The sequence below is a fragment of the Lepidochelys kempii genome, chromosome 2, assembly GCF_965140265.1.
Source record: "Lepidochelys kempii isolate rLepKem1 chromosome 2, rLepKem1.hap2, whole genome shotgun sequence".
Taxonomy (NCBI): Eukaryota; Metazoa; Chordata; order Testudines; family Cheloniidae; genus Lepidochelys; species Lepidochelys kempii.
In genome coordinates, this window is record NC_133257.1 from 175,784,686 (window position 1) to 175,798,597 (window position 13,912).

Consider the following 13,912-nt stretch of genomic DNA (forward strand, 5'->3'; position numbering starts at 1 on the left):
AGAGTTTGTTGTGGAAGGCAGGGGGGAAATCCTGGCTCCACTGAAGTGAATGAGAGCTTTGCCACTGACTCTAATGGGACCAGGATTTCACCTGAGGTGATTGAGAATGCATATGGGTATGATGCTGTGAATATAGTAAGGCATGTGTGTTGCAGCTGATGTGAATGTCTGCTTCAATGGTGACCTCCTGGAGTGTTGGTTGCAATTTCTGTCCACTTGCATGGCAGAGGCAAGGAAGGTCAGACCCAAAATTTAACTTGTTGCCTGTCAAAGGCTGTGGATGATGCTGTACTAACGTCAACCTGGGGGGAGGGAGGGGGTTTACCCTTGAGACTGTAGACTAAATTGCTTCCTTAGGCTGTCCCAACTCAGCACCCTCAAAGCCTCACTGAGATTCATGAGCCCAAAATTTTGAAGCATTAGCCATGCAGAACCTAGTTTTGGTCCAAACTACCCTTCCCACTCACACATAGGCAGAGGCTCAATTTATACATGCCAAATGGGGAGCAATATAAAAAGATAAAACTCTGGAGTCAGGTGTTCTCCTCTGAACACATTCACTTGCACTGTAGGTGTGTGTGTGTGTTTGCATTTGCATGATGATGTGCTCTAGCAGCTGGCCTACACAGAGGATAAAGGATTAACAATGACTGACAGCTAGGCAAGATCTGCTTTGCTATGGCGCAGCTAGTAGAGGCTTCCGGTTTTGGAGCTGAAGGACAAGGGTGAAAGTTCCAACTCCATTCAGACGTTTGACCCATTCAGTCAGGGCCCAATTTGAGCTTCCCATTGATTTCCGTGGACGACGTATCAGGCCCTTATTGTGTCTGTCTGCAGCATATTGATTTGTTTTATGTTAATGTCCATATTAGGAGTAGATTTCTTTACAACAGAATAATCTGTATCTGATTAATAAATCGCTACAGAGGAGCATGTGTTTTTATATGGCAAAACTAAAAGTCCCATTTAATTTCAAGCTTTGGAAACTAGAGAAAAGCATGTATGTTTCTCCTCCTGCTCTGTAATGCTGTCAGGATCCTTCAGATCTACTCTGGGTTAATTTGGAAAAACTGGCTCTCAAAAATGAGTCATTTGTGGTGCTCTAATTACTCTCTCTGAAATTCCCGGCTATTGTTTGTCTTTGTCTCTGTTTCTCTCAGCCGCTGAGGAACACGTTTGTGACCCCTTGTGCTCAGAAGTAGGCTGCTGGGGTCCAGGGCCATTCCATTGCTTTTCCTGTCATCATTTCAGTCGCCAAAGGGAATGTGTGAAAAAATGCAATGTTATGCAAGGGTAAGAAGGGTTTTTTTTGGGGGGGGGGGGCTGGAGCTGGGGGAGGATTAGCATAGGAAGAAAAATATTAACATTACTAGGGGAAAATAAAAACCAGGAATTCTAATAGTAACAAAAATTTATACTTTTGCAAAAATGTTGGTTTGTGTGGTACCTAAATACAGAAAAGGGGGAAGAAATACCCTTCTCTGTCTAGGAATACTTAGCAGTCTGTTCCTCCAACATCAGTTGGGGGGTGTACATGGATAACTCCCCTAAGACCTACTGGGAGAAGACTGAAATTTCAAAGGGGCTTAAGGGAACTAAGCACCCAACTACCATTGAAAATCAAGCGGCCTACCTCCCTTGGGCTCTTTTGAAAATCTCAGCCTTTAAGCATATTAGGTGAAATCTTCACCCTATTGTAACCAACGGGATTTTGATACTGACTTCACTGGGACCAGGATTTCACCCATTGATTAGCCTAATTTACTTCAATGGGGCAACTCAATGGGGTTAAATTTATGCACATGCTGCAGTTATTTTGCTGGCTTGTGGCCTAAACATCTTAAGGTCAAACTCTGCCCTCAGATTCCCAGGCTCCCATCTAAATTATTGGGAGCCTGGTCCAATTCAATAGTTTGTCCTTACAATTTTTACTCCCTTTTATTGCTGAGCTGCAGTGAAGGCATGATGAACCTAAATACACTGGCCACAGCACACCAGGACCAATAATTTCAGGCAAAATAATCCCATCAGGTTGGCTTATGTTTAGCAACATTTATAAGATTCCCTGGGTCTTGAAAAGGAGCATTCTCAGAGTTGTTTAAACCTGTAATATATATGTTAAACAGCTAACATGAGTTACGTTGATCCCAAAACTGAAGGATTTTGAATACACTGTGTTTACAGAGCACAAAATGTTTACTTATCCATAGAACTACCAATGGACATATTTTTCCTATTTCCTTTTTACTAATTCTTTAAAGTCTGTTTAACTTTTAAAAAATAATTAATATTATGACACAAATTTTACAGAATGCTGGAGTCCATAATGTTTATATTTGTCTAGCAATTTCCAATTCAGCAGCTGTTGTCTTTTCAAGAGAATTCCCTCCAGCAGATATTATGACCTACAGGGCAGATCTGGGCATTTTGTGTCAAATGATGGGTAGATTTGGTTTAATTAATAACACAATTACTTGAAGTGGAACAGCTTTATTGCTATCAAAACCATCTGTTCTCAGCGTTCATATTTTAATGATTCATTGTGTGTTATAGGGAGGGCAAGAATCTAATTATCAGCTAATTTGTTTAATTTCCCAAGTTGTTGTTTAGTGGCTCAGAATCACTAGAAATATTTTTGCTGATCAGTAGTGATAGAAAAAATGTTTTGGAGATTTTTGAGAATATTCATCTTCATTAAAATAGAAAGACTAATTTGTAGTTTACAATCTGGATTGCCCTGTGTGGCACTGTCAGCCAAATTTTCCTCACTCTTACCTTTTTCCTGTTTTATGCTCAGCAAGTTATATTGATATGCTAGGACTAGTCAAGAATTTCTTCCTACATCTCCTCCCATCTCATTATACTCATCCTAATATAGGCAAACTGGAAAAGTAGTGGAAGCTCTGAAATGTAAATTTGAAGTTGACATCTTGTCAAGTATTCTTTCTATTCCTTTTTTTATTTTTCAGGGAGCCAAGAGAATTTGAAAGAAAATCTGAATGTCTTCAGTGTCACCCAGAATGCCTGGTGCAAAATTCAACTGCGTACAATGCAACCTGCAGAGGACCTGTAAGAGCAGATTTGACCTAACAAACTTGTACATGTAGAGACCCTGTAACATGGTGAACATATCAAAATACTTAGATATTGAACAACCAAATCATCATAAATTATGACACTTCCCAAAATGGAGGCTAATTTTTGCTGATCTGAGGCAACTATAGCTAATAGTGAATTAATTCAGTAACTTTTTGCCTCTGAACACCAAAGATCAGATTTTAATCAACAGCAGATGTTTGTTGTAAAATATTAAGAAAGCAGTTTTTATTTAAAACCAAACTCTATAGCCCAAAACAATTAAAAGTAATGCATCTCTGTTAATGTAAGTGCAAAGTATTAGATGTTTGTAAAAACGATAGTCAACTTTTCCAAAGTTACTGGAACTTTCTGAGTTTATATAAAGGCCCCTTTTATAAAAGTTAAAATACCTTGGTCTTTCCCAATATCCAATGGCAAAATCCTCCTCAGTTTTATCCTTCTCAGATTTTTAAAATACTCTGTTATTTTATGAAATCTATAGCTTGGCCCGAATGGAAAATAGACTCCCATCTTTCTTTTTACACGTTGTACCAAATTCAGCCTTGAGGGTAAGAGTCAATGGAGAGTTGTACTTCTTTACATTCACGGTTCAATTTAGTCCCTTAGTTTTACTTTGCAGGATATTTCAGTTCCAGTGAAGCCATTAGCTCAATAATATCTTTTTTTAGTGAAGGGGTGGGCGGGAATTTTCTATTCCCTGACAAAGTGTCAAGGATCCAGTTGGCTTCCTACCCTGCACCTTACAGCCCCACTCTTGGAAACCCCCTGAACCCTCTGTTGCAGCCACTATCCTGACACAGGATGACTGTCCATCCTTCATCTGGCAGAAAGTCACTGTTCAATAATGCAGGGCACTTGCTTCATTCCGTTATGGCTTAGAACTGTAGCTCTCAACCGGGTGCCCTCAGCTCCCAGGTTCATGAGCAGGTTTCAGGCGGTCTGCCAAGCAAGGCCAGTATTAAACTTGCTGGAACTGATGGCAGAAATCCGAAGCTGTGGCATGGGGCCATTGGCTAGCTGGCTACCCCCTAACGCCAGCCCTGGCTTTTATATGCAGAAAACCAGTTGTTGTGGCACAGCTGGGCCATGGAGTTTTTGTAGCCTGTTGGGGGCACCTCAGAAAGAAAAAGGTTCCGAACCCCTGACTTAGAACCTTGGGCCAGATGCACAGCTGCTGGGTAGGGGCCATCATCCTGTTGCTTGTTCATACAGCAGGTCGTACAGTAGAGCCCCGGTCAATGAGTGGGGCTGCTAGACACTACAAATAATACATAAATACATCCACGTTGCTCCACTGCAGTCGGTGCTAGGGATCTAGTCTACTACTTTCTGGAGCATACCTGGGGCTCCTGTCTAGCAATGAACTAGGCCATCAAGGAAGCTTCTCTTTTAAAGTTAGAATAGTCTCTTCATGTTTGCGATTAATTGCTTACTGGCATCATAAAACTAAAAAGCTATATTCTGCTGACATACAACAGCCTTCCTTCTGATTGTCATGAACGCAACACTTGCAGCTTTTCTTTCTGAAAAGGCAATTTTACCTGGGACTACTTGTTACTCTGTTTAGAGAGTACCCAGATCATTTTGGATCCTGCCACAATCTCAGTAAAAACAACAACATTTCAGAAAATTCATGTAAACTTTAGCTAAAAGCACTTCAGATAAGAAATTTGATGGGCTTTTCTATTTTAACCCAGTTTCCCTTTCTGCTTCAGAGTGGAAGAAAGAAATGTTTTCTTAGCCTTGGTCTACACTACGGGGGTAGATCGAATTTAGCCACATTTGGTCAATTTAAAAATGACTGCGTCCACACAACCAACCCCGTTCTGTCGACCGAAAGGGCTCTTAACAGTGACTTCTGTACTCCTCCCCCTCGAGGGGAGTAGCACTAAAATCGACTTTGCTGGGTCAAATTTGGGGTAGTGCGGACGCAAATTGGCAGTATTGGCCTCCGGGAGCTATCCCAGAGTGCTCCATTGTGACCGCTCTGGACAGCACTTTGAACGCCGATGCACTAGCCAGGTACACAGGAAAAGCCCTGGGAACTTTTGAATTTCATTTCCTGTTTGGTCAGCGTAGTGAACTCCGCAGCACAGGTGACCATGCAGTCCCCCCTGAATCGTAGAGCATAGAATGTTTCTATGCTCCCCCTATCATCTCCATCCCTGAGGTTATTGCAGATTAGAAGGTAAAAAAACCACACTTGCAATGACATGTTTTCTGAGCTCATGCAGTCCTCCCGCACTGAAAGGGCACAGCTTAATGCATGGAGGCATTCAGTGGCAGAGGCCAGGAAAGAATTAAGTGAGCGTGAAGAGCGGAGGCAGGACGTGATGCTGAGGCTAATGGGGAAGCAAAAAGACATGATGAAGCGTCTGTTGGAGCTGCAGGAAAGCCAACAAGAGCACAGACCCCCGCTGCATCCACTGTATAACCGCCTACCTTCCTCCCCATGTTCCATAGCCTCCTCACCCAGATGCCCAAGAAAGCAAGGGGAGGCTCCGAGCACCCAGCCATTCCACTCCAGAGGATGGCCCCAGCAACAGAAGGCTTTATTTCGAAGCGGGGAGGGTGGTTTGCTTACAGGGAATTAAAATCAATAAAGGAGGCAGGTATGCATCAAGGAGAAACACACACAACTGTCACACCATAGCCTGGCCCGTCATGAAACTGGTTTTCAAAGCCTCTCTGATGCGCAGCGCGCCTTGCTGTGCTCTTCTAATCGCTCTGGTGTCTGGCTGCTCAAAATCGGATGCCAGGCGATTTGCCTCAATCTCCCACCGCACCATAAACGTCTCCCCCCTACTCTCACAGATATTATGGAGCACACAGCAAGCAGCAATAACAATGGGAATGTTGGTTGCACGGAGGTCTGACCAACAGCGCCAGTACGCTTTTAAACCTCCAAAGGCACATTCTACCACCATTCTGCACTTGCTCAGCCTATAGTTGAACTGCTCCTTACTACTGTCCAGGCTTCATGAGCCATGGGAGCCAGGGGTAGGCTGGGGTAGGTGCGACTGCGTGGTGCTGCCGGCTGGGAGAGCAGCCTGAGGCAGAATCCTCCAGCTCGCAGGAGAGCAGAGTTGCAGCAGAAGTAGTGGAGCCATACACCATGTCCTGGAGGTTGTAGGAGCCGGGCAGGAAAGACATTCCCAGAACCCCTGGCCAAGCTACATGTCCGACAAGGATGGCTACCAGTCCTACTGCACTGCCTGCTGCAGAGTTGCAGGAGAGCAGAGTTTCAGCGTAAGCGGTGGAGCCGTACACCATGTACGAGGACGGCTAGCAGTCCTACTGCACCATCTGCTGTGAAGGCACCCAGGAGCTGCTGCAGGTGTTTCCGTGTCGAGTGCTTGGAGGTCCTGGTAGGGCAAGGTACCTCAGCCAAGGCAAAAGAGCAAGAGTCCTGGAGCTGTTACATGTGTCAACCACAGAAGTGCTATGGGGTGTTACAGCGCCAACCGGACTTGAATGTAAGGCCGCAAGACTTCTTCACCAGTGACAAAGGACAGGAATATGATGCACCTAAAATCTAAAAAGGCCCACACATTTCCCAGAGTCACTACCCTTGATAACGGAACGTCAATGATTGCATTGGCTACCTGGATCACAGCAGGACCCACAGTAGACTTGCCCACAACAGCAGTGGTGATGGTGAGCTGAGCGGGCTCCATGCTAGCCATGGCATCTGCATGGGTAACCCAGGAAAAAAGGCGCGAAATGATTGTCTGCCGTTGCTTTCACAGAGGGAGGGGCGACTGACGACGTACCCAAAACCACCCGCAACAATATTTTTGCCCCATCAGGCATTGGGAGCTTAACCCAGAATTCCAATGGGTGGCAGAGACTGTGGGAACTGTGGGATAGCTACCCACAGTGCACCGCTCCATAAGTCAATGCTAGCCATGGTAGTGAGGACGTACTCCGCCGACTTAATGCGCTTAGTGTGGACATACGCAATCGACTGTATAAAATCCAATTCTAAAAATCGACTTCTATAAAATCGACCTAATTTCATAGTGTAGACATACCCTTAGATCAGTGGTTCTCAAAGCCAGTCCACTGCTTGTTCAGGGAAAGCCCTTGGCGGGCCGGACTGGTTTGTTTACCTTCCGCATCCGCGGGTCCGGCCGATCGGGGCTTCCATTGGCCGTGTTTCGCCGCTCCAGGCCAATGGGGGCTGCAGGAAGCGGTGCGGGCCAAGGGACATGCTGGCTGCCCTTCCCATACCCCCCATTGGCCTGGAGCGGCGAACCGCAGCCAGTAGGAGCCACGATAGGCCGAACCTGCGGACGCGGCAGGTAAACAAACCGGTCCAGCCCACCAGGGGCTTTCCCTGAACAAGCGGCGGACTGGCTTTAAGAACCACTGCTTTAGATTATACAAAGAATGAAAAAGCTTTATGACCTAGATCCTCATCTGGTATAAATTGGTAGAGCTCCACTGATTTCAATAGAGCAATGGTGGTTTACATTAAATGAGAATCAGGCCCTTTGATTTTAAACTTATTTGCTATCAAAGCATCTTTATTCACAGTATTAAACCAAAAATGTAAGTTTTTATTAGGACATAAAATAGGAAAATTACAGAATAATAGGAATCATACGTCAGCATTGATACCCAGAGAGAGAGTTATTTAATTGAACATCAGGTGCTGTATCTCACACAGCATATTATACAAGAGGATTAAAACTTTGCAAGCATTTTATGTAGTACAATAATAAGATAAACTAGGATAAAACATTGAATCATGTTTAGAATTTCAAATGATCAAACATGCATTTATTTATCTTCGGAGAGTCTCTTCTTGCATATGCCAACATATGACTTGGGCAAATCTATTACAGACAATTTCTTGCTCTTTATCCAGGGTCCGGACAACTGCATAAAGTGTGCCCATTATATAGATGGCCCTCACTGTGTTAAATCCTGCCCTGCTGGAGTTTTGGGTGAAAATGATACCTTAGTCTGGAAATACGCAGATGAAAACTCAGTGTGTCAGCTCTGTCATCCGAATTGTACCCGTGGGTAGGTAAAATACTTGCTTACACAGAAGTGGAAGGAGTAAAGTATATCTTCCTTGTGATTTTTCTCACTGTAAAGTCATCTATTTGAAAAAAAATAGAAAACTAAAGAGGTTATGAATTTCCAGGTAATGTAAGCAAAGTGCTGCTGAGTTTGAAATAGGTAAAGTTCTGTAGTGCTTCTAGTCAGCAGAAAAGGCAAAAAAGTGGAGAAAATGGTTTTAGCAGACTTAAAACAAGATTATTTTTAAAATTAGACTTTCTGGAATTTTACAAGTTTCCTATGTTATGATTCACTTTTTTCACCACCAGTTGAATGCTTTGTCAGCTGTATTTGTCTGGAGCAATAGTGACATCTGGTGGACCGTGAGATCATTTATAAACATGTGTTTCTCACAAGAGTAGTAAGTATGTCCCATGCCTTTAAGATGAATGTAATAGTATGAGTGGCTGCTCATGTATCTCATTGTGACTTTGATTTTTTTGGAGCAAAACACCAACAGATTGTCTCAAGCATACACTGCATTGTAATGCTTCCCAGAGGTTTCCTCTCTTTTCATATGCTAAGAACATCAGAGCTGCTATCTATACTGAGTCAGAGTGTGGTCCATCAGGCCCAGTATCCTGTCTCCATCAGTGGCCCATACCTGAGCTTCAGGGAGAGTGTACAGAACAGGGCAGTTCTACCTGGGTTGGAATTTAGGGCCTGTTTGCCCCATCAGTACAACTATGTGACAGGGCCTGGCTGCAAACACAGTTCCATTTTGTGGTACAGTCATGGACTGTCCAAGGCTTTAGCATAGTTCAGAGACACAGTTAAGTACTCAACTCTAATGGGGTCCCCGCATACATTTGCATTTGTGTGCCTACATTAGAGGCACAGAAAGGGGACAGGGTTTGAAAATTGATTTTTGTCCTGCATTGGTTTCAAAGAATGCTCTCTCATTGGTGGTTTTTCCCCAAGGGGCTTCTCCTCAATAGTAGTGGAAATCTTACCTCAAATGCTCATCTTAATTAGCTAAGAGAAGATTTATACACTGCACTTCACAGGCTCAGATTGCCATTTGGCCCAAGTCTCATGTCCTCCTCATGTATTCAACTACCTCCCTGCCAAGCCCTTGAAAAACAGAGCCTGCTTTTGACAAGCACGAACCCATACATTCACGGAGAGAAAGAAAGGAAGGGGTTAAATAGGCTACAGTATCACTTCGTAGATGACTGGAAGCTAAGGGCTTGTCTACAAGGAGAAGTTAGTGCACAGTGAGCTAGGGTGTGCAAGTAAAGTGCACTAGCTATTCCATACCAGCTCTCCATGTAGCTTCATATACTTTCAAAATGCTATAAGTTCAGGCACACAAAGCACTCTTAATGCACAGTACGAGTGTCCACATGGGGAGTTACTGTGCGCCAGGTACTGTGGGCTTTCCCCCATATAGACACGCCTGAAGCCAGTGTTTCTCAACCTTTTTGATATCGGGGATCAGTTTATTGCCTTCTTAAACTGTGGCCGGGAGATCTCAGGAACTGCCGCCAGTCCATGGATTGGTCACTGAGAAACACTGCCCTAAATCACCTGGTGTGTTTCAAGTCTTCATGAAATTCAGTGCAGTGTTTTTCAGCTTACGTCAATGACAGTAATATGGATTGATGATTTCCCTGTGTTTTATCATGATTGCAGACAAAGGTTGTTTGTGCTTTTCAATCATACAATGAATAATCTTCATTGAAAAATGACACTCCAGGTAAACATTTCCATTCGTTGCCATTGATAGAAACTTGGCCATAGTAAACCAATGTCATTGTCACATGATTGGCCATGTGAAAGCATAGAGTCAGAGAGCCATTCTATCAGCTAGGCTGACCTCCTGTATGTCACAGGCCACCAACACCACTCAGACGCGCACACTAAACCCAACAACCAAAGTTAGACAAAAGTATTACAGCCCACTTTAGCTGATAGCTTTAGCAGAACAATGGCTAACCATGTCTAAACAAAGCTTTTAACTATGTGGTTCTGCTAGAAAGATAGAAAAGAAAGATTATTCTAATATCAAAAAAATTCAATGTTTTCCACCATATGACATATTAAGGCAGTGAATGAAGACTAATATTCAAATTAATCTCTGATTTGAGTGAGGTGGGGTAAATTTTCAGTTGTTTGTTTTGTATTACAGTAGCCTCTAGAGGTCCCAATTGAGATCAGGATGCAATAGCTGCCCAGATACGTAGCAAGAGGCAGTCCATTCGTCCAGGCTTTGGCATAAGTTCCCCATTTTGCTCTGGATTTGTGTATTTACAGGTTCTCTTTCTTTATACTTGCTGTTGAGGATTTCACCTCTTTGTTCAACGTTTCATAAGGCAAACAGAAAAATGCATCCATCATTTATTCAGTCCAAATGGCTCTTTCTCTTCCCCCTTCCTCTCTAATAGCTTGAATTTTTCTGCACTAACTCTCTCTCTCTCTCCCTCCAAGAACAGCTGAGAAAGTATAGTCCATTTAAAGAGAGAGTAACTACTCCAAAGCCCTGGAATTACCCAGGTCATACTTCCAGCAACTAATGAAACACATTACCATGATTAATCTCTCAAACATGAGTGATCTGAATTTCCCTCGTTATTTTCCCAGGGTGCTACAAGTAAATTTCAGTCCAACTGGTGTGGTAGTGCAGCAAGAACTACAGAGAGGCAGAAGTGTGATTAATAGTGCTGGGCCTTATCACTGAGAGAGCCTCCTACAAACTTAGTTACCACTGATTTATATATTGTTAAATGCCCAGGAAGAATTTTTGCAGCCATTGGATGTGTGAGACATATTTGCCTGTCTTTTAGAAGGTTGATGAAAAAGAAAGGACAGAGGAAAGGGCTTTTAAGGCTTTAAAAAAAGCCCGATGGTTTCCCATTTCATTTATGACTGTGAGGTAACCTGTGTTGTTACAGTCTGAGTCTCCTCTGAAAGGCCATAAATCACAACAACCTGGCTATATTACATCAAATTAGAAACAGTGGGTTGAGGAGAAAGGTGTTTAAAATCTTGATGGAACTGGGAAATAATTAGTTGTATCTGCACCGAGATAATTAATATTTATGTAGACAGATGAAAAAGTTCCAGATAGCACCAGGATAGAATCGTTTCAGGGACTGTATGCTGCACTAATTTTACAATAAGTGAATAGCAGAGAGAGATTTCGGGCTACACTCACCATTAGGTTCAGGCTAATGTATACTTAAGATCCCCAGACAGTTTATAATACAAGGTCACATTTCTCATGTTAGTTTCTGGAAGAAGTAGAGGAAAAATAATTCAAGAATGAAAAAGTGATATTTTAGATTCCATAAAACATAGCTTACTTATGTTAGGTGTCCTCGTAAAATTCCACATTAAGAAAGATGGTTATATTTAGCCTTGGGTGGATATGTACTTTGCTTCTCCTTTGGCTTGTGAAATGAATCAGAATATCACATGGGATTTGAAAAGCACAATCTGATCCATCATTTTTCTCCCCAAACATCTTAACTTTATCTTGGAACCCTTCACATTGATGGATTTGTATGGAGATTCATACTAAAGGACACAGAAGAAAATCTACGCCCCTCTTTGAGCCTCCAGTTTCTAATCTAATCTTTCAGACTATGGGCATTAAGGGAGCATTTCCTTTGTTGAGAATAATATATCTGCACCATGCAGCTTCATTTGAGATGGAAACCATTTGGAGAATTGCTCAGAATGAAGGGAGCATGGAAATTGGAATTTTGTAAAAGAAATGCCCTTGAAGAGGTTATACTGGTGGCCTGAAATGTTTTATTTGCACAGCTATGCCAGAAGAGGGTGTTGTACACCTTTTCCCTTAAACTTTCATTTAGCAGTGTTAGAGGGTGATGGGACTAGAGCTTGCATCCTAGGCAAATGTTCTGAACAAACAAAGAAAACCATAACCAGATGAAGGACAGGGGCAGAGTTGCACACTCAGGCTTCAGGAACCAACGTGCAAAATACCTGAAGTGTGTTCCAGACACCAAGATGCAAATTCTTCTATGGAAGCTCAATGCACTCACTGAACCTTTCATACTCTTGGCCCTGTTGCACTGTGTTGGCACTGAAAACATAAGGAAAGATTAGAATAACAAAAAAGACCCAAGAAAATGAGCAGTAGGCCCCCCAAGGACCTAGAATAATTTATGGAATAAATTCTCCATCTCCACCTACCATTTTAAAACAGCTCTGACTCCTTTTTCCTACTAATGGAATTCAGAACTGCATTCCTGGCCCTGGCTTACTCCTTATCCCCTGCTTGACCTACTCTGTGTCTGCTTTGAGGTGATGTATTTTCGGTAAGAAAAGGAGGCAGAAGCCCCAGACTGGACTCTTCTCCTTGCTCAGCTCCATTTTTCAGAAATGAGGTAATTGTTTCAGCAGTGCTGTCCTCTCCTTGGTAGATACCACAAAGACCACAATTCCCAGGAGGCGCACACATCTTACCGCTCAGCAGTACTTGGGAATGTTCTGTTTATCTCATACTTTGGCACTTGCAGTTGGAATATGCAGTCACTGTATTTTCATCTTCAAATTGTAGCTGGGGTGTGCATTATATGCTGTCTTTCAAAATGAATTTAAGGCATCTGGAAGGTGGTGTGCATTTAAACTAATACAGAGGGTGAAATAACTGATTCCTGAGAGGATTCTACATAATATGGTACCTTGGCATATACATTCTAGCACAAATCTACTCGGTGTCAGTAAAGCCAGATGTTAGACCCTCAATGAAAAATATCATAGATTCTTATACGAATAGTGCACACAGTGGTAGAATAGTGCAACCAAATCTCCTAGTCAGCGAATGATAGGGTATATGTCTGCTAGTGATATTTTTCATTCGACTAGAAGACCTGGACACTGACATCCTTTACTGATCCATAAAACAGCTACCGTACAGTGTGGTAAGCAGCAATGCAAGCTTTTCCTCATAGCCCCATGCCTTGTATGAAGGACCTCCCCTAGTGAGAGGTTAGTTCTGTCTCCAGACGTATTCAGTCCTTGCTGCCCCCTTAAAAGGGCCAGCCTGTTGCAGTGAACATTTGCCCACTCAGAGCAAGATCACTAGTTCCTTTCACACAGGCCACCAAACAACTCTTTGTGATCAGTTGTTTTGTGCACCCCCAGGGTAGGGATGAACAAGTCAGCTCTTTTGAAGCTGTTGAATAAGGCAGCACTTGTAGAGACTGCAGAGGTATTGGGGGGTGGGGAGGGGAAAGAAGCTGGGGATCCATGGTGCATTCAAATAATGTGCATATATGCCTTGACTGTATTCTTCCACGTTCATAGGCAGACATTCATAAATTGTCCTTTCAAGTGAATATACAGCACTCCTTAGCCTGTGGACCCTGATTCTGCAGTAAAGCTTTCAAAATAATACTTCCAAAAAGCTTAATAATTATAAATCAGAAAGTTAATATTCAGACAGCTTTTAAAAACAGTAAATTGTGAATGACAATACAGTTATTCCAGAGTAGGTGCGAGTGCTAATATATATTTGTAATTATCATTTTTTACAGGTGCAAAGGACCAGGTCTTGAAGGCTGTCCATTGGGGTAATTATTGCATTCATCACAATTAATGATATAGTTGGGAAGAACATATCCATGTTTACATTTCTGTGCTGGACACTGCACAGTAGTGCCCTGATTCAGTGAAGCATGTCCTTAACTTTAAGCATGTGAATAGTCCTGTTGAAGCCAATGACACTACTCGAGTGCTTTACTGCTTCGCTAGCTCAGGGCCTAGATGTATG

General features: G+C 42.8%; 1 protein-coding gene across 2 annotated transcripts in view; it reads left to right on the forward strand.

The window, feature by feature from the left end:
* Positions 1 to 13,912, forward strand: part of EGFR (epidermal growth factor receptor) — a 226,163-nt gene that overhangs the window by 175,346 nt on the left and 36,905 nt on the right. Inside the window, exons 13-16 of one of the 2 annotated variants that reach the window (XM_073332807.1) lie at positions 1,161 to 1,293; positions 2,970 to 3,069; positions 7,973 to 8,130; positions 13,677 to 13,712. In XM_073332807.1, coding sequence (XP_073188908.1) covers positions 1,161 to 1,293; positions 2,970 to 3,069; positions 7,973 to 8,130; positions 13,677 to 13,712 — 427 coding nt within the window. Of the gene's footprint in view, positions 1 to 1,160; positions 1,294 to 2,969; positions 3,070 to 7,972; positions 8,131 to 8,438; positions 8,682 to 13,676; positions 13,713 to 13,912 lie in introns of those variants that run through there. The other variant, XM_073332808.1, reaches the window with a different exon arrangement.